Source organism: Ammodytes marinus (genome assembly GCF_949987685.1).
Source record: "Ammodytes marinus genome assembly, chromosome: 18".
NCBI lineage: Eukaryota > Metazoa > Chordata > Actinopteri > Uranoscopiformes > Ammodytidae > Ammodytes > Ammodytes marinus.
In genome coordinates this window covers 15,741,317-15,761,610 of record NC_137222.1, presented here as the reverse complement: position 1 = coordinate 15,761,610, position 20,294 = coordinate 15,741,317, and the positions used below count along the sequence as shown (strand labels likewise).

Sequence of the window (20,294 nt, the reverse complement as noted above, 5' to 3'; positions counted from 1 at the left end):
ATATAAGAATAATGGCATTCTATCCAGCCACAAATTGCTACTGCTGGTCTGATAGATTTCACAGGATGGTGACCACTCCCTGAGGCCGGTCGATAGTCACCTCCTTATGATTCAGCATTCCGCACAGGTTCACAAGGGGCCTTTCACGAAGAGCCATTCGTCATTGGGACAAACTACTTATACGAGGGTCATGCCTGAAGCGCAAGGTCCAGAAGGGGTTAACACATAGGCTAACACATACAGTAGCCTGCCAATTGCAAGCAGCAGCAAGTGGCTTGTCCTCAGAGGCCAGGCAATTGCAATTTTTCCACAAAGTCCAGATTAGAGAAGCGAGCCACAGAAAACGATAGAGCGAGGGAAACTGGAATACTAAATGAATCCTGATCAAAACTCATTAACATATTGAAAAAAGAGGCCATGGGCCAAAGCAGACACTGAGACAATCACAATGACATAGTCACATAAATACACAAAATGCCGGACTATTGAAAGTGCCTGGATTATTCCATCCCTCAGGACAATTCAATGAGACCGTGAATGGCTCTATTTCCAAACATAAATCATAGTGCTGATTTTGAGGTTGAAAAACATATCTAAAACTGCCTTTTATTTTCACTGATGCAAGAATCCTAAAATAACCCTAAGAGAACATACTGTACTGTCACATCTAAAAGGGATTGTTCAGTATTTTTAAAGTGGGGTTGTATGAGGTACTTATGCATAGTTAGTCTGTTACCTTACGGAGATGGCTGTCAGCGCACTCATTTTAAGGAGTTTGGAAGAGATTTCACGTTGCTGTCGCACAAGTAGAGGGGGCCAGAAGAAAAAAGTAAAAATGCTTACTTGAAAAATAAATAACGGTGTAATCGTATACTTCATTTAGGATTTGTTCACTGCTGATTTGCAGAATGATATGCTTCACTGCACCGATGCAAGTTGGCATACTAATACATGGCCGAAATATGCAAAATTAAAGTGATACAAGCCAATTTCAAAAATACTGAACTATCCTTTAAGGCAAAATAAATTCATTAAAATGCATTAATGCAAACTATTGATCCAAGATGATAAAAGGATTCAAAGAAGTGGGTGGCAGGATGACTGTGACACATGTCACATGATGTCGCAATGAGAAGTCACTCAGCTCTTTCCACTTTCCAAAGTTCATGCTATAATAAACCTTATGCACCAGGGAGAGCTAAAAATATAGGCTAGACAAGCTGACACGCTGCATTTCCAAAAAACTGCACTTCCTTTCGGAGGGACAGTCAATCATTCTCATCATTCACCAGTTGCTGATGCCTATTGTCTGGGCTGTATGGCAAATACGTTAGGTTAACACTCGACATGGCACTATAAACATGTCTACACATACAGCTTAAATGTGTATCTTGCAAAGGAAAGAGATAATAGTTTGAACTCCATTTTGGGGTACAATGCCAGCACATTAAGCATATTGTTTTGAAAGCTTTATTCATTATGCTCTTTTTTCTCTCTGCTGCACGCCTGAAGCTATCACATCTTTAAAAAAGACATATCATGTTTGTACAAACAACTACCTGGTTTTGAGAACAATCTAGGTATCAGGCATTCTTGTTCTAATTAATATTTCATGCCAGAGTGAAAGGGCCCTTACAACAATGTTACAACTAAACCATCAGATTTCAGTAAGATACTTCTGCAATCTTAGCAAAGGTTAATTATATAAGATATTTCTTGAAATCTGTAAGGTAGTTTTTATACACAAAATATGTTAAAAACATCGACAACAGACAAAAGCGGTATTTACTGCACCAAATATTTTAGTAGTGGAAGCTGGAGAACAGACTTCCGGACCTTTCTTACTGGGTCATTACAATGCCTGTTCTTGACCTCATTTATTTTTTCAAACTGGCATGGTATATAATTTAGCACTTTTATGACAGGAGTGCACTTTGTTTCAGATTCAACTACTACATAAACTACAGGCACATATTTGTACACTGAGATCAATATTACTTGCTGTGTTTACAATGGCAAGAGTTGTTGCCTCTTTTTCCAGTGGGTGGTTGCAAATTATACTGTAATCAATCACTCTAGACCGTTTTGCATGGGTCAGTGAGCTTGGTGTCTTGAATTCTGATGAAGAATTTGTTAAGCTATAGGATTAAGGGGATGTTTTTTATATGCATGTTATGTGCATATGTGAGAGGCAGTGTGTGTCTGTGTTTCGTCCTCTCACCTTGGCCTTCCCCATGGGACAGCTGGTGCAGAGCCAGCAGCACACGACCTGTCACCCTGTCAGTCGGTCATAACGCCTTAAAACCGCTGAGTAAGATTCACTGCTTCATTACAATGCCACAAATATTGTTTAGCTTTGTGGGTGTTTTTTATGACTCATAGACAAGAGACAGAGAACAACTGCGTGAAAACTCCCAAGCGTGTGTGTGTAAGAGGGAGAGGGAGTGTAAGTAATCATGACACACATCAATCAATCAATCAATCAATCAAGCAAGCAAGCCAGCCGTCGCAGTGTGTGAGTGTCCTTCAGGCGTAACATAAAGTGCATCATGCTAATGTCCCATAGCTGCTTTGAATGGGGGTATTTGTATACGTCCGCACCGGTGATAGCCAAAGGCCGGAGCATTATGTTGTCAGGTTATCCGTCCATCCATCCGTCTGTGGGTCTGTCCATCCGTCTGGGCCATTCTTGTGAGTACAATATATCATGATCGATTGAGGGATTTTCTTCAAACCCCACACAAATGTCCACTCTAACTCAAGGATGAACTGATACGAAGTTTAAGGTCAAAGGACAATGTCAATGTGACCGCGTTCCTCATGAACACAATATCTAAAGAACGCTTTGAGGGATTGTTTTTCAAATTTGGCAAAAACTAACACTTTGATTAGAAAATAAAACTGATTACATTTTTCTTCAAAGTGTGAAGAAAAGTCGACTGACGTAAAGACTGCTGAATAGATTTTGGAGGTCAAAGTTTACTGTGACCTTACATATTGACAGGTCGACATGGGCTTGTCCCATATTGTAGCTTCTTAGGAGTGTTACCTTGGTTAAAGCATTGTCTACCACCACTGTACTTTAACAGTTATACCTTGCGTATGTCCTTCAACTAGGCAATTCTTTTGGAAAAAATACGACTGAACGTTTGTAATCAGAATAAGGTTCTCTACTCTGCAGTATCAAACTTCCATCTGCTCCTGTTTTCCCGCTTGCTCAATATCATCCAAATGCAAGAGAATCTTGCTTTATGACTCACCGGCTGTTCTGGCAAAATACAGTGTTAACGTTTATTTATTTCACTCAGCCTCTAGCTCTGTGTTTAGACTGCTTATGCATAGTTGTCCTAGATGATATGCAACCTAATTGTTTGCTGGAGATGCCACATAAAGACTCATTTATGCTCCAATTCCGTACGTAAAAAGAGACGTACGTTTACAACGTTATATCCGTCACTGCCCTCATACTTCCATGCGTCCTTTATGTTGGAATCGACATTAAGCAAATCAACCATTAGTGGGCAGCAGCGCCGCTCAGAGTAAAAAGTTACTCAAATAGGAAGAAGAAGAGTCAAACAGTGAATTAACTGGAATAAATATTTTATAATAGATCCATGGAAGAAACAGCTTTAGCGATATAGGCCTACTACTGTAGTTATGGAAGAGGCTAAACTAGAGGCTGTGTTATAGACAGCGGGGGTCTGTGAGGACATTAATCACTTCTCTATTGCTGCCGTCAGCCTGCCGTCCGCTGCCGTCTAGCTGACATTTTTCCCCGTGCGATCCCCGCTCATGCTGCTCTGTTGTAGTTGTATGTCCCTGTGCCCCGGCCGTGTAACTTCATAGATAGCTAAATGTGTATGTAATTTCGTACCAACTCACAAAAACCTCTCCTCAAAAGTTAAGACATTTTCTAAAGAATTATGTCTTTCGTTTATGTTTGTGAACAAATGTACAGTAAGTGAAAGTGAACTGTTGGCGATGCGCCCCCGTGATCTTCGATGATACTGCTCCGTTCTGTCCGTTTGGTACGCATCCGCAAGCTTGCAGGATACGTGCAGAAATACGGACGTAATGTACGCAGAGTACGGACAGAAGGCTCCGTCCGTATCCGTATGCGTATGTAACGTAGAGCATAAATGAGCCTTAAAGGTACAAGCTTACAGGTACTAACTTGGTTCATAAAGCAACACTGATAGCTGTACACAGCAGGCAACAGACACATAGGCTATTCACAGAACTTATGGGAGCAAACTGTGACTTTTATGTTTTCATCCATCTTAATTTCCTCTGTCCGTCATCCCGAAGTGAGTGACGTCGGGAGGAGCTCAACGCTGATTGGCTATCGCGGCGCGGCCGGCGGCAAAAAGTTCAATATTTTCAACTCCTGCCGCGCCGCCCTAGCCGTGCCGCGTGAACCGCTCGCCACCGGCCACCCATTCACGCGTGTGTTGGTAATGTCTGTGCATGGCTGGCTGCTGATAGGTCATGTCGCAGAAAAAGCGAGGAAAAAGGAAAATGCATAGGACAAATTAAATAGACTTACTATCTTTGTTTTCCTGTATTGTGAAATGTTTTAACTTTTTTAACTTTGCCAAGTATCCCTCTTTCTTAGTCAGTCAAATAACAGCTATCTGTGGTGGATCAATAGGCTGTGGTCAATATATTTATGGCTTTAGGATAGAAGAGAGGGAAAAGGGCAAATAGTGTGCAGGCTTTTACGGCAAGGAAAATCTCTCTGTCAGTTAATGAGGCTGAATCTGCGCACCATGCAGCAAATTAACATTTGGCATGGTATGGTGCACAAGCAACACATCCTCACCAGTCAATAAAAGCCCAGCGATAAAGCACTCTGTCAGACACACAGACACATACATTGGTAAAAGGAGGGGGATTATTTTAGGCCTGTCACGCTGTAATGCACAAACACATTTTCAAACTTTCAGAGTATGGTAAATTGCTCGACCGCTTCATGATGTGCGGCATTAATTCCAGACTTTTTTTAGATAATTTTTTCGAAGCTATATGAAGGCAAATACACATTTGTATTAATCTTCTGGCTTTCAGAATTTCTACCTGATTCCCCCAACACATTAATTAACACTGCATCTACAGGGCTTGTATGATAGCTCTGAGTCAGTTTGGTTGACAGCAGTATGTCAGGGATTCCAGAGAAAAATATATGAATGGTCTTTTTTATCCTGTGTATACTGGATCTTCTTGGTATTTAACTACTGAACTACGTAGTATGGATAAATAAATATATTCTGAATATATTTGAGCTTCAAGAGTCATTTTTGGACACGTGGTAATAAAATGTGCACAAGTTGCTCTCCCAGAAAATGTTCTGGGCCTTTCAGCCACTTCCCATGGCCTTCATCAACATAGCAAAGTAACTAACAGGATGGACTCAGATCTATTACGTAATCCGAACCTAAATTTCTCCAAAAAGCATTTAAGAATAAACAATGGACATTATAGCACAATAAACACAATTGGCAGACTGTGGAGGTATTATCAGCATACTGTATCATTCCTCAAATTAACAGTATATAAAGCTGATTTGTGTATTACTTTGTCCAAATGTATTTTCTTTATTATGTTATGATGCAAAATGTAATTGCTGCATGATTATGTACCACATGGTTGCTACAAGCGGGTAGTAAATATTAGATTGTCTAAGAATACAAAATGACATCACAAAAATCGCCTAATTTTATCATCCTGAACTTTTTTAAGAATCATCCATGACAAAAGAAGATTGTGAGAGTGTCCATACAGTATTAGAACAACTAAAGCCTATTTCTATATTTAATATAATTATAATAACTTGAAAACCACACAAATATGATGCCTTCACATGTCAACTCCGTCATTGGCCTGTCACACCGTCAGACAGGAAATCTGACGGAGTTGACATCTGATGGTGTTGACATATTTAACGTTTCTTAAACAAAACAAATGGAGTTTACCTAGTAGCCATTTGGTTTTTCTGTTGATGATTGGTGCTAGTATGAACTACTTCAGGAAAATAGAATTATCGAAACATTTCAAATAACTTCTTCAGAAATTGTAAGTCGGTGTTGACATATCATGGTTGTGACGCAGGACTTTCAAGATTTGGAATGTAAAATATTCTAAAACTTATCAGAGTCTTTCTGACTCTAATGTACTCTGCAGAGGTAGAATGTGACAAGAGGTCCTTCATAGTGACCGCTGCCCCTTATTTTGCCTGATTTTATTCGATTGTAATGGATTGTCTGACGGTGGTGACAAAAAGTGTCCCAACACTTAGAAACCTTAGAAAAAACATAAATGTGTTGTAGAAAAAAAGTTGTTGTAGTTTTTTTTTATTTGAGAGATTATTTTGTGTTGCCTTTGATGGAAAAAGCTATTTTTAATAATTAAAGTAACTTTTTAATAGGTTTTATTGCAAATGAATGATTGAACTCTTCTCTGTGGACACACAGTTTTGGACGTCGTGAGAAGATAACAAGTGTCATATATTTGACATAATAATAATACAATTAAATTTAAGGGGATAATCGTGCTCCAGACATTATATTCTTAATCCCTAATAACATCTACAATTTTAAATATGTTTACTTTTAGAAATAACAGCAGTTAATATTGGAAGACGGTCTTTTGTCCCGCTTCTCAAGAATCACTGATATACGTGTATGAACACAAAGAAATGGCTAATGAGACAGGATTAAGAAGGCAGACAAAAAGGTTGAAGGATGAGCGATGGAGACGATGCAGAGAGATAGATACTGCTAAGAGCAGGGACAGGCAAAGGGACAGAGAGAGATGGTTGATGGAGAAGAGCTGAGGGCATGGCGAAAAAACAAACGTTGCTTCTTTTTCCCTCCTTCCATGTATGGTTTAAAATTGAATTAGCAATGAAGTATTTATACAAGTTCAGCGCATTTTACAACCCAATGCCCCTCTACAGTAGACAGCACAGGAGGATAGTGCTGCAAAACATGCAAAACTGTTAAACGCTTTCTTCCTTTTCTCTATACATGTCATGGTCAGAATCACAGCCAGGTCATACCCACACAGGAGGGGGGAGAAAATACAAGTATAGCGAGAGAGGTAGAAAGTAGCAGAGGGACGACTAGGGTTTGGAGTCAACTGAGGAGAAGCACTCAGTTTGAGCTCGCTTCTAGCTGCCTGCCCTTGCTGTCTTGTTTCCAGTCAGGCCGCCATCAATGAGTGTTGATGCCAGCTCTCGTAGATCTGGGAGTGTGAAGTGATATAACTGAATGAATGGCAGCTGGTCTTGGCAGGGATGTTTGGAAACTGCTGATAATATATTTTGACATTTTTAGAAGTTTCAACACTTGAAAACCAATACTGTTTACAATAGGTATTCCCCTTTAATCCAATGACTTTAATGTGTGTGTGCGTGTGTACTCTCCACCAGCGTGTGATGGGGCCTGAAGAGAGGAGCCATTCCATCTGCCATCGGGCAGCAATCCCACTGACACATGACTCCCTGTGTCATCATGCAGACACACACGCAAACACAAAACCAAATAAACCATCTTAACGTCTATACCTAAATGGGTGACATCGAAGTGACATTACTAAAAAAAAACGTTCTTCCTAGAGCAACTATAGCGATTAGAATTTCCAATCAAACCTCGCTTTTCAATCCTAAAAGTCACATTAACTAATTCATGGGTGACGTCACAAATCAGTGAACATGACAGTCATATCTCAAAATTAGTATGACTTATTTTGACAGCCTTTCGACATTCTGATTTGCATCCCCAAGTGTTATGTGCCTTTGTAGAACTGAAATGTAGCCTCTAAAATATTTACTAAGGAGCTCTGCAGCACAAAATATTTGTCACTGACATCAGCCATAGCATGTAACCAATATAAAGATGCACTTGATTTTCCAGCACAAAAAGTCAAGAAATTGCAACTTGTGAAAATATCCACTGACAGCACCAGCACTATATGAAATCCTGGATTTTTCATCAGGCATTTTGTCCATTAGCAAGCAATACTGCATTGGAAAGCGGTGGATTCAGGGTGTGCCTGAGAGCGGCTGCTAACAGTGCATTAGCGAGCTCCTGCAAGCTACATGATCCATGTAGACCTTGAGGAGCACTAATTCCATTACATAAAGCCCATCTCCAGCTCTAAGTGTGTGCGTGTGCTCTTTGTGGGCATAAAAGTGTGTGTGGAATTGTGCCATCCTGTATTACTTTCATTCTACCTCTAATTATTCCTAAGAATTAACAGCCCTCACATACCGATTTTGCCAAAGGACTGTGATAAGTTAACTGATCATTAGTATCATTTATATAGGCCTACTGCATGTAGGACTTTTATGTTATTTACATGTGTTTTGTAACTATAGTATATTTTAAATGTTGTAGTCACACATTTCGTTTGTAGCTGGTGATCTGTGCAGCAGAGTTAGCCGTCTCATCACCAACCAAGACATCCCCTTGTCTGTCTCCTCATCACTTCATCATCCCACCATGTGCTGTGTCATGCCGTAATCACCATGGTAAGATCAGTCACTTCAGACCGCCTGCCGACTGACCTCAGGGTCAGACTAAACTTTGCCAAAAGATTTACAGCTGCTACCCTTCCCTTTGCATGCCACTGCTTCACGCCGGTTGGCCTTGCTAACAAGGATGATGGATGCTCCTGTACAGGCTGGCAGATGAGCTGTGACTCTTGAAGAACTCAACCATCGCACATTGATGGGCCATTAGCAACAACTGTTGTAACAACAACTGTGTTGTAAAACAATGCCAAAACTGTAATACAATTTATTTTTTCAGATTTAATGCAGTGGCTGGCAAGGCAACACACAAAAAATATGATTTAGCCTCACAGCCGACCCTTGGTTTGAGTTATAAAAAGTAACTTAAGTCCCATACTCAGAAATTGTTAAAATTACAGAAATATATGGTGGCTGGCTAGACTCTCTAAAAGCCACAATACAACCTACAAACCGAATTTGTTAATATGTTGTTCAATCAAAATATCCAAACTTTAATATTGCTTTATACATTAAAACAAATCACATTTAGGCAAACACCATAAGATCACCATCACAGCTACAATGAGTACTCAAGTTTTACATTTACCGAGCAAAGCGTATTTCCTGATATTCATTGAAGGTGTCTGACAAGGCGTATATCTAGAATCACTTTGATCTGATTCTCCAGATAAAAATAAGTGACAGAGTTGAGTCTTAGATAAGCCCTCAGAGATGTCTGATATCGGCCATCGTGCTTCTATTCTGGATTTTCCTGTGTTGTTCGAGGCAGGTACGAATGCGGGGCTACATCAGATACAGTATCAAAGCAGGTGCTCAGCTAGCACACAGTATAGAATGCGGGGCAACATCAGTTGTGTAGATGGGTAGCTCTGGTCTCAGACACAGTGTAATCTTAGGCTGGCAGGTAAATATAGCCAGTGGCTGCTTCAGGCTGGGCTGAGTGCAGCTTTGCTCTGCATGACCTTGGCTCATCCTGCCCTCCCTTTCCTCAAAGGGGATACAGAGACACCAGCCCACACTATTACTCAACATGTGTATCACATAAAAACCTTAGGTTATAAGTGGCTCGTATAGCTTCAATACAGACAGACAATATAGGATCAAATAACAACGTACTGCTGCACGGACCAATCTAGAAGCAGCTCTGTGGAACGTTTTGACCGTTTAAGCCTATGAGGGGTCTCTTTGTTAAGCTGTACAGTTGAGTCTTCCTGCTCTCATAAACTTTGTATGTAGATTTCTTTTTAAAGCAAGCTCAGATAAACCAACTGAACACCACTAGCCTTGCACCAACTCACAGACAGAAATAAAGTTAGCTAGTGAGGCATGTTGAGCATCTATAAAGAAAAGCTGGGGCAGACCAAAACTGAGCTCAAATGGCAATAAATAGTGGAATTACATTTGTCATACAAGAAGTTATGAAACATTCAAAAGAAATTATTGCATTCTAATTTAATTAGGTGTTTAATTTGCTCTGTGTCTGTGTGTACATAGGTACGGTATTTGTTAACGCTACATTAGCCATACTTTTTTGAGTAGTACTAGTAATCAACAGATATCGACAGATATCATACATACATACATACACTATATTGCCAAAAGTTTTGGCTCAATTATTTGGATGGGTGAGTGAATACTTTTGGCAATATAGTATACATACACTCTTGTGCACATGAAGAATATATACACAAATACACTGCTTTAACCAAGATAATTGAAAAAGAAAATGTATTTATTTATGCAGATGATACCACTTTTAATTACCAACGTTAGAAATGACTGATGTCATTTATTGTGTGTTGTTCTTTTAGTGTGCAGAGTGGCAAATTAAGTGGTAGAGGGTTAGGTATCCATACAGTTACGTAAAAGTGGAATGAGATATCATGCAGACCTGCCATGCAATCACAGTACCTGCATATGCATACATGCAGCTCCTTTGAAAAACACACGCACTTACGGCCCCCACACACATCCTGCGTCTACCTCTGGAGCGCGTCGCGTTACCTTACTGCTGCCTCTCTCGGACTTTTCTCGGACACACATGCAACGTCTCAGCAGCTGCTGCTGCTGCAGCGCTGCTTCTAAAAGCCCTATCTTTCTACATAGAGTTTTCATAGATAATTCCCATTAAAAATGAAGTTCTTTCATGTCATCTATGATGCATATGATTTATATTGAGTCTGGACAGTAATCCGTGCGCCCCATTGCCATTTTTTTTCTTTTTTTTTGCCATATTTTCGCTTGTTGGAAGTTTTATTTTGAAGGGGACACACCAGGAAATGGTGAAACTACAGCGAAAGCTGCCAGTATTAAGTCAATATGACTCTCAGCAGAGTATTTCAAAAATCACTTTACTGATTTATACGGGAGAGAGAGAGGGGGGTGTGGTCGGGGAAGAAGAAGGCCGTAGACACAGATAGAGCAACGGAAAACTGTTGCGCTCATCATGATCTTTTTTATTTCTTCACTATATTGGATCTCTATATGTGTCATTTATCCAAAAATGAAATGCCAGAACTAATTGAAAATTAGGTTTTAAATCCCTCGGATTTTGATTGTACAATTAAATCGTGAAATAAAGGGATTATTCGCGTATACGACTGACGGATGTTTTATTTTGAAATAAACACACCGGGTAAACGTGTAACTAGAGTGAATGCTGCTGGTATGACTGTCAGCAGAGTATTTCTCTATCAGTTAAAGCACAGAGACGCGAGAGAGACGCACTGCTCTCAGAAAAAAATAGGCGAGCCTCCTGAGGTGAAGGGGAGCGTCGCTGCAGACGTGCCTCCGACGCGCCTCGGCAGTGCGTCTGAGGTTGGATGTGTGCTCGCTCTACATTGATTTCACAGTCTGTGACAAAAAGTCAGACGCAGACGCGAGGTAGACGCGCAGTAGAGGTAGGATGTGTGTGGGGGCCGTAAGTGTTTTAAGTGCAGGCTTAGAGGAAACTAAATGTACAGGCCCAAGGAGCCTCATGTTGACATACTACAATAAAGGTTTCATGTCCTAGATCAGTCTACACAATTGGTTACAGACAACCGAAACTGAATCCAAACAATCACTAGCAAAATGTAAAGATTACAGAGCATCTTCAGCATTTACATTATTATATTCTTAGTATATTTAATAATTACCACTTGTATTTGATTCCAGCCATGTTATTATTTATATGCACCACACACTCCAGCTGAGTGTTGTACCAGTAAATGTTTCCAACTAGTTTACAAAGTCAGCATTCAAATTTGCACGCTTGTTGCTGCAATTGATGAGTCTACACTCTGCACAGGTGTTTGGAATGCTATTCTTTACTTGATGTTACTTTCATTGTAGAGATCGTATAAGTCAACGCTAGGGATTAATTTCTGTGCTTGGCCAAAGATCCTTTGAGAGGGAAGAAGTATTATTGTGTAACACCAATGTGCTACTGTGAGTGAGCGTTAGTGTTTCGCTCACACTTCGACAGGGTGTTGAAGCTGAGGCATTGTGTCACTTTCAGAAGTTGAATTCTGCTTAATTTATATGATATAAATAACTTTGGCTGATCACCTTGTAGCTTGTGGAAAAATAAATTGTGTCTTTTCAACGTGTCAGACAAATATTTCAATAACATTTTACTAGGGGTGTGACAAAATATCGTTGCACGAAATTTGCGACAGTAAAACACCTCGTTTTGCGATATCACGCAATTCTACAAGTGCGTCAGTTGTTTTCCGTGACAGTGGTTGTTCTGTCGTGTTATGTCCATGTCTTTGGTCAATGGAAGGGAGAGACGTTCGCTTACTCCCGTATTCAATCATGTGTGTCAAGTCCGCGTTAATGTAAGTGCTCGTCAAGCAAGAGTCATAAATAAAAGTATCGGTATCAACAGATATGAATATTAGAGGACTTGGATTTGGATCAGGGTAAAACTTGATCTTGAAATCCCTAATGCACAGCAGCATAAATAAATGACAATCAATACACTGTTGTGACTAGTGACCCATAAAGATGCAGTAATCGATGATCCTGGAAATGATGGTCACAGTAAGATTGTGATCCATACTGATAGTGCTACAGCCGGTGAGGCAAGAATACATTCTGTCAAATCGGCTACGGCTATACATTGACTTCCATGGTTTATTCCACATATGACAAAATGCATTACATTTAGCTGTAACTGCCAGCTGACTTTATTGCCCTATGATGAGCACCAACAATTGTAGCTTCTTTTTAGACTCAGAAAAATAACAGATGTAGATTCACAATGCATTTGCACACAGATCTGACGACTGGCACTATGCAGAAAAACTAGCACCCAGCGTATTTGTAAGATTTAAGTTTGCTTCTGATCTTCTTTCAAAGATGGTGCTCTTTTTTCAGATATGTGCAAGGAAAGGTCATAGATCTATTCCAAACTTAGGACACTGCAGCTGTGTGGCATGCACCTGACCCAGCAGAACAATGCCCTTGCAATTTCTTTGCAGATTCCTTAACTAGATTACTGTCCAGTCCATCCAGAGTTTATGATAGGATCTCTGCTGGCACTGTAGAGGATGACCTTTGTGCGAGGGGAGTAGTGGGGAAGAGAGATGCCATGCTGCCGAGTATGATTTACATCGAATGGCTCTAATTAACAATCTGAGAACATTAAGACCTCCTATTTCCCTCTCTGTCTCTTTAACTTGCTCCCTCACTCCGTATGGGTGCTTAGAAGGAATCTACTATAGGAGAAAAGTTAGATGAAGAGAGAATTACACAGTGAACAGAGAGATGATAGAGGTGAGAGTGGTGGAGAAACGCCACTCAGACAGAGAGGTAGTGAAGCAGAGATGGGTGTTTTTTGCCACAAACTCTTCAGCGTGAAATGTTCTTTAAGCTGTTAAATCCTGTAGTGGTCGAAACTGATGTTCTACATTGCTTTTCATCCCTTTCTTATTTAGAATTAACAATGATACAAACAGTGTTGGGAATAACGCTGTTTAAAATAACGGCGTTAGGTAACGCCGTTCTTTTTTCAGTAACGGCGTAATCTAACTAATTACTTTTTCCGTCGTTACAACGCCGTTATCGTTACTGAACGTTAAATGCGGTGCGTTACTATGAATTGATTTAATAAACTGTGTAATCCGAAAGCACCCCTGGCTCCATACTACACAAACTGCTAGTAAGGAGAACGGTGGGTTAACAACAAGATAAGCGATTGTTATTAAGTACGGGTCCCCAGTGTAACTGGGGATCCGTAATTATTACTCTCCACCATACTTATTCTTCTGACTTCTTACTTCTTCTTATTCTGCCTCACATTTTCTAGCTGCTTCTCCTCCCACACCGTTACACGCAGACATGCAAAAATTTCGCACAACGTGCGTCCCCACCCCGCGGGGTGTGCTATTATACAGTTTTTTGAATTTCCGCTAGGGGGCGCTGTAATGAAGTCCCGACTGAACGAACTTTGAGAGGCCACGCCCCGCACGCCGTAACTCCGATTGACTTGAAATTTCTCACACAGGTGTATGTTAGGGTGCTCTACAAAAAAGCCTCTGGGACCATAAAAATTCTTCTGGGAATATTTCCCGCTAATTAGCATAAACTGAAAAAAAGCGTGTTATCCACAATTTTCTGCAATTCGACTGTATCGACACCAAATTTCTCGTGAAGCCCCGGGGGACTACAATAAACATACCCGTAAAAGATTAGTTGGACAACTTGAAAAACATGGCCGCCATTGACCAAAAAGTTTACGCAGGGGCGGGGCTTAATAACACGTTGGCCATAACTCCTTAACCGTAGGTCCTATCATCATCAAACTTGCTGGGTATGTGCAGAAGTCATGTGGTAGCATGTCCCATCGAAGCTTATCGCGATTAACCCATAGGGGGCGCCACAAATGGGCGGGGCATAATAACACGTTGGCCCTAACGCCTTAACCATAGGTCCTATCATCATCAAACTTGCTGGGTATGTGCAGAAGTCATGTGGTAGCATGTCCTTCTAAACTTATCGAGATTAACCCATAGGGGGCGCCACAAATGGGCGGGGCTTAATAACACGTTGGCCATAACTCCTTAACCATAGGTCCTATCATCATCAAACTTGCTGGGTATGTGCAGAAGTCATGTGGTAGCATGTCCATCGAAGCTTATCGCGATTAACCCATAGGGGGCGCCACAGGGGCGGGGTCTATCCACTAATTGGCCATAACTCCTTAACCATAGGTCCTATCATCATCAAACTTGCTGGGTATGTGCAGAAGTCATGTGGTAGCGTGTCCCTCGAAGCTTATCGCGATTAACCCATAGGGGGCGCCACAAAAGTCACCCGACTCCGATTGACTTGAAATTTTTTACACATGTACAGCTCATGGTGCTCTACAATATAGCCTCTCAGAATTTTTCTGTAATTTCCGCTAGGGGGCGCTATAATTAAACCCAGACTGAAGAAAGTTTGAGAGACCACGCCCCGCACACCGTAAGTCCGATTGACTTGAAATTTCTCACACGGCTGTACGATAGGGTGCTCTACAAAAAAGCCTCTTGGACCATAAAAGTCAACCTGGAAATATTTTCGGCTAATTAGCATAAACTGAAAAACAGGGTTTTAACCACAACTTTTTCCAGTTTCACTCTATCGACACCAAATGTCTCAAGAAGCCCCGGGGGACTATGACGCACGTCTCCGAAAAATATCAGTAGGATAGCTTGGAAAACACGGCCGCCGTTGACTAAAACGTTTACGCAGGTGCGGGGCTTAATTACAAATTGGCCATAACTCGTCGCCCGTAGGTCCTATCGTCGTGAAACTCATAGGATACGTGCGGAAGACGTGCGGTAGCGGCTCGCGTCGCTCTACGATAAAGCCTCTGGGACCGCGGGGGTCGGCCGCGATTTTTTACCTTCCCCGACTCGCGCGGGGGCGGCCCGTACTTTCCAAATCTCCGCGGGATTTCTAGTTTCTTATACTGTTTTAAGATGTGTTTTATTCAGTGTGGATGACATTATAACTGTCAGTTAGCGCCGTCACGTCAGTCAGCCGGAGCGCCTGTTTAGTGAAGTTTCTTTTTCTTTCTCTCTCTGTTGTGTGAGCGTGCGAGTTGCCGCAGTAACCACCTATCAATCCACGGTTGAAACGTGCTCTCCCTGAGTTTGTTTGCATCGCCCTTGAGAGTAAGTGCATGGAGTTTCCCGGTCTCTATAAATTATAATTTATGCACGTTATTAAACAGCCGCGATTCGCCGGTTGCAACAGCTGTTTAGCGTGTCATCATGAGCCGAATATTGCTACTGTTATTTTCCTGGGATCTGTATGCTGCTGTGCATGTTAAAGAAGGAAATAAACATAGGATAAATCCTTACTCCTCCTCTCATCGTCTCATGCTTCATAGTCTGACGTGTTTGGCCTTAAGTGGTGTTTTAGCCGACACCCCTGAAGTGAATCCAGTATAGCAGATCAGCACGGTACATTCAGCAGTTTCCTCTACTACTTTTGTTGAGAACAAAATAGGCTAGGCCTAGTGCAGGATAAACCTCTTGCTGTCTGTTGATGTGCAATAAATATTGAAGGTTATGTAGCCTACAAGTAGGCCTACCTGTCTGTTCTACTCATTTCAACTGACTTGTGAAAACTGCTCAGAAAAATCCAAATTTGTTGACATACAGCAAATTTTTTCTTTTTTTACAGTAGGCTAACACAAATAGTTACTTTCCCTGGTAACTAGTTACTTCTATTATAAAGTAATTCAATTACTAACTCAGTTACTTTTTGGAACAAGTAGTGAGTAACTATAACTAATTACTTTTTTAAAGTAACGTTCCCAACACTGGATACAAATAAGTGAGAGTTCTGGTTGATTTCTTCTTGATGATGCATGAATTATTTGCGTTTCAATACAATTTTAATAAACCTATACAGTATATAGCAGGACACAATTAATTTGGAACACATTCAAATAGGCCACAATAAGTTAAATATTTAGTTTTGCCCAAGTCAGTCAATATTATAATTGATATTATTTGTTGTTAGTAGAGAAGTAACTGTTAGATTTAGAACTGACTGATTTTTGAAAAGTAAAACGACAATAGGTAGCAAACATTGACGGCATAAAGATCAATGGTTGGACAGTGTCGCAACCTTAAGTAAGCCCTCAAACTGCATTTTATATCTCAAAATGTATCTGCTAGGGTAAACTTGTATGATGGCCTGGGTACATGTCTGTCAACAGACAGTATCCATCAACATGTTAGTTTTGTAGTTTGGTCAAAGGTGAAGGCCGTATCTCATAAATGAATAGTGAATGTTGTTATACAGGCCATCTTTTGGATCTTGTGATAATGTAATGTCAATATTCACAATTTTCACAACTGGTACGTAGTCATTTATCTCAACATTAGCCATAGATGGAAATGTGCTTAACTGTATAAACATACACTCAACAAAAATATAAACGCAACACTTTTGTTTTTGCTCCCATTTTTCATGAGATGGACTTAAAGATCTAAAATTAATTCCAGATACACAATTGTACCATTTCTCTCAAACATTGTTCACAAATCTGTCTAAATGTGTGATAGTGAGCACTTCTGCTTTGCTGAGTTAATCCATCCCACCTCACAGGTGTGCCACATCAAGATGCTGATCTGACATCATGATTAGTGCACAGATGTGCCTTAGACTGTCCACAATAAAAGGCCACTCTGAAATGTGCATTTTTTTGCTTTATTGGGGGTCTGGGGACTCAGAACCAGTCAGTATCTGGTGTGACCACCATTTGCCTCATGCAGTGCAACACATCTTCTTCGCATAGAGTTTATCAGATTGTCAATTGTGGCCTGTGGAATGTTGGTCCACTCCTCTTCAATGGCTGTGCGAAGTTGCTGGAGACGGCTTATGGTGGATAAATGAACATTCAATGCACGAGCAACAGATCTGGTTGACATTCCTGCTGTCAGCATGCCAATTGCACGCTCCCTCAATGCTTGTGGTATCTGTGGCATTTGCGGTGAGACAAAACTGCACATTTCAGGGTGGCCTTTTATTGTGGACAGTCTAAGGCACACCTGTGCACTAATCATGATGTCAGATCAGCATCTTGATGTGGCACACCTGTGAGGTGGGATGGATTATCTCAGCAAGGCAGAAGTGCTCACTATCACACATTTAGACAGATTTGTGAACAATGTTTGAGAGAAATGGTACAATTGTGTATCTGGAATGAATTTTAGATCTTTAAGTCCATCTCATGAAAAATGGGAGCAAAAACAAAAGTGTTGCGTTTATATTTTTGTTGAGTGTACATTTCTTGTATGGTTACCTACATTTATTGTATGGTTACATACAAGTACCCTTGTGAGTCCACGCCAAACCCATTCAGTGTGTTCATGGTCTGGTTGAGACAGGTATAAATGTCTCCCGTTTTATGTCAATTCCCAGCCCAGTGTGTTCTTTATTCACACCTGTAGTATATTTTCTAAATATCAAGTGAGCTTTCCTGAATCCATTCAACAAGTACCTTTTACTGCAGAAAAGGTTTTTTCATAAACCAATTCAGTGCTGGCAGGCACGATTGTAAGGCGGCATAACCCCAATATTATCTGCACCTAAAGGCAGAGCCAGAGTGGGAGAGAGCAGAGGAGACGTGACAGGGAGGGGTGAATGGGAGCTCTAAAGCCTACAGGATGGTATCCTTCGTGCCTGGTTTGTGAAACCAAATTCAAATATTAATTTTCATTCATTGCACATATAACTAGCTGCACATACAATAATGTGTATAGGCCTTAACATAGATTTTTCAATCGAACAATAAATATAGCACAAACGTGCCCCCCAAAAGTATGCACAGATGGGTTGAAATTGAATCTATTATTAGTGTGTACCTCCATCTGTCCCCTCCATTTTAAACCTCCCCCACTGAAGAAAAAACTGTAATTTTGGGGAGACACCAAACCTAAGACAACCACAGCTTTGTGGTAGACTAGAGCCAGAGCACGTTCATGGTGACGTGATTATATGCACGCAGATGCCATATGAAATAAACTGAACTTGCATAGCATTAATATGAATGAGCTGCACCCATATACGGTTGAAATTCCCCTCAAATCGCTTGTCATGTGAAAGAAGAAAATGACACTGCCTGTTATTTTACCAACAGCTCGTAATGGTCACACCTCCAAAGGCATAACAATCATCATCAGGCTTCTTTTTCTTCCCCCACAGCTAAATGTCTGACCGAGCGCACACAACCTGTGCCATAGTGTGTGTGCTCGACTGGTTAGCCAATAAACACACACACACACGCACGCACGCACCAGCTGAGGCCGCAACACCAACTGTGTAATTATACGTGTGTAACTGCATCCTCACTAATCTTGCACTATAGATGCAGTGAGAGAGAGACAGCTAAAGAGATCTAGAAAGACAGGTACAGGAGTAAAAATGGATGTACGCCCGCGTCTCCCCTGTCTCATGAGGCAGACAGCCAGCCATACCTTGCGCTTGCGGTCCCTGGATCGATTCCTCTTCTTTAACTTCTCCTCCTCCTTCTCCCTCTGCTCCTGGGCGGCGGCCTCTGCAAGGTCCTTGGTCTTACGGAGCTGCTTGGCGGCTTGCGCCATGGTGCCGCGGCTGCTGCTTCTCCTGCTCCAGTCACCGTCGCTCCAGCCCTCCTCTCGTTTGCACTATAGCACCGGTTGTCCCCCGTTTTCTCTTCCCCGTGTCCCTCTATCCCCCGAGTCCCGTCACTCACTACCTCCTCCTCCTCTCTGGTGGCCACCACGACATGTGTGTGTGTGAGGCGAGCGGGGAGGAAAACGTCCCTTTCCGGATCTGTGTGTGTGTGTGTGAATATGTGGAGGATGTTGACGCTACAGCAGCCACAAGACAGCCCCCGCCGGCAGCCACAAAAGAAAAGATGCTACGGCTAGTGGTGCTGATGCTGCTGCCTGTGCCGTGGCTGCTACTCATCCAGTCAGCTTGCACTGCGCTGAATTGCCTCCCTTCCCCCCCCTCTTTCCCTCCTACCTTTCTCCCTTCTCTCCTCTCTCTCCTCCCTCACGCTTGCACAGACCAGTCACGCAGTCCTGTGCTCGGCACGGTGGGGATCCTGCTGCAGAGCTCCCTCTTTTTTCTATCTGTCAAATGTCCTCCTCTTCCTGTGCTGCCCTGTCTGCTTTGTCCACCGTTTTCCTCTCTGCTCGTAACGCTTTTTTCTTTCACAATAGCAGTTGTTGCATTTTGCATAGGTGAGGAACGAGAGACGAGGGCGCCAAAGCTGCAGAATGCCTTCCTCTGACGATGGCTTTTCCCTGGCAACTCCCTCCTGGAAACAGATAGAAATGAGAGTAGTGAGAGATAGGCCAGCATAATTAATCCTAAAAAAAAACATGATCTTGATTCATGTATCTATGACTATGTGATCTCATTTTTAATTAATGATGATATTCCCACTCGCTATGCATTATTGTCACACTGAATGTTCACTTCTTTGCTAGGGAACAATTCCAGCAGCAATATTTAAATGAAAATGAGTTACAAAATGTTAACCAAAACAAGCAATTAATATCATGCATGCAAACTCCTCAGTAGATTTCGTAACTTGCCCATGTTCCTAATTAAAGCCCCAAAATATTGATACCGTAGACTTGTGTTTTTGACCATGAATGAATTTGTTAATACAGTGGTTGTTGGTTGTCCAAACGGCCTGGGTGCCAGGTTGTCTTTAAGTATTCTAAAGTTGTTCTTTTAGGGTGTCTAAAGTAAGTGTCAGTAAATGTTTTTGTTGGAAAAA

The 20,294-nt window shown here is 41.4% G+C and overlaps 1 protein-coding gene across 1 annotated transcript in view; it reads right to left on the bottom strand.

Moving 5' to 3' along the window:
* The window catches only part of ank1b (ankyrin 1, erythrocytic b), a gene marked incomplete at both ends in the record, with an annotated part of 67,492 nt that extends 48,370 nt beyond the window's left edge, over positions 1-19,122 (bottom strand). Inside the window, one exon of the mRNA XM_080046480.1 lies at positions 18,997-19,122. Coding sequence (XP_079902606.1) covers positions 18,997-19,122 — 126 coding nt within the window. The remainder of the gene's footprint in view (positions 1-18,996) is intronic.
* Between the last annotated feature and the right edge of the window lie 1,172 nt (positions 19,123-20,294).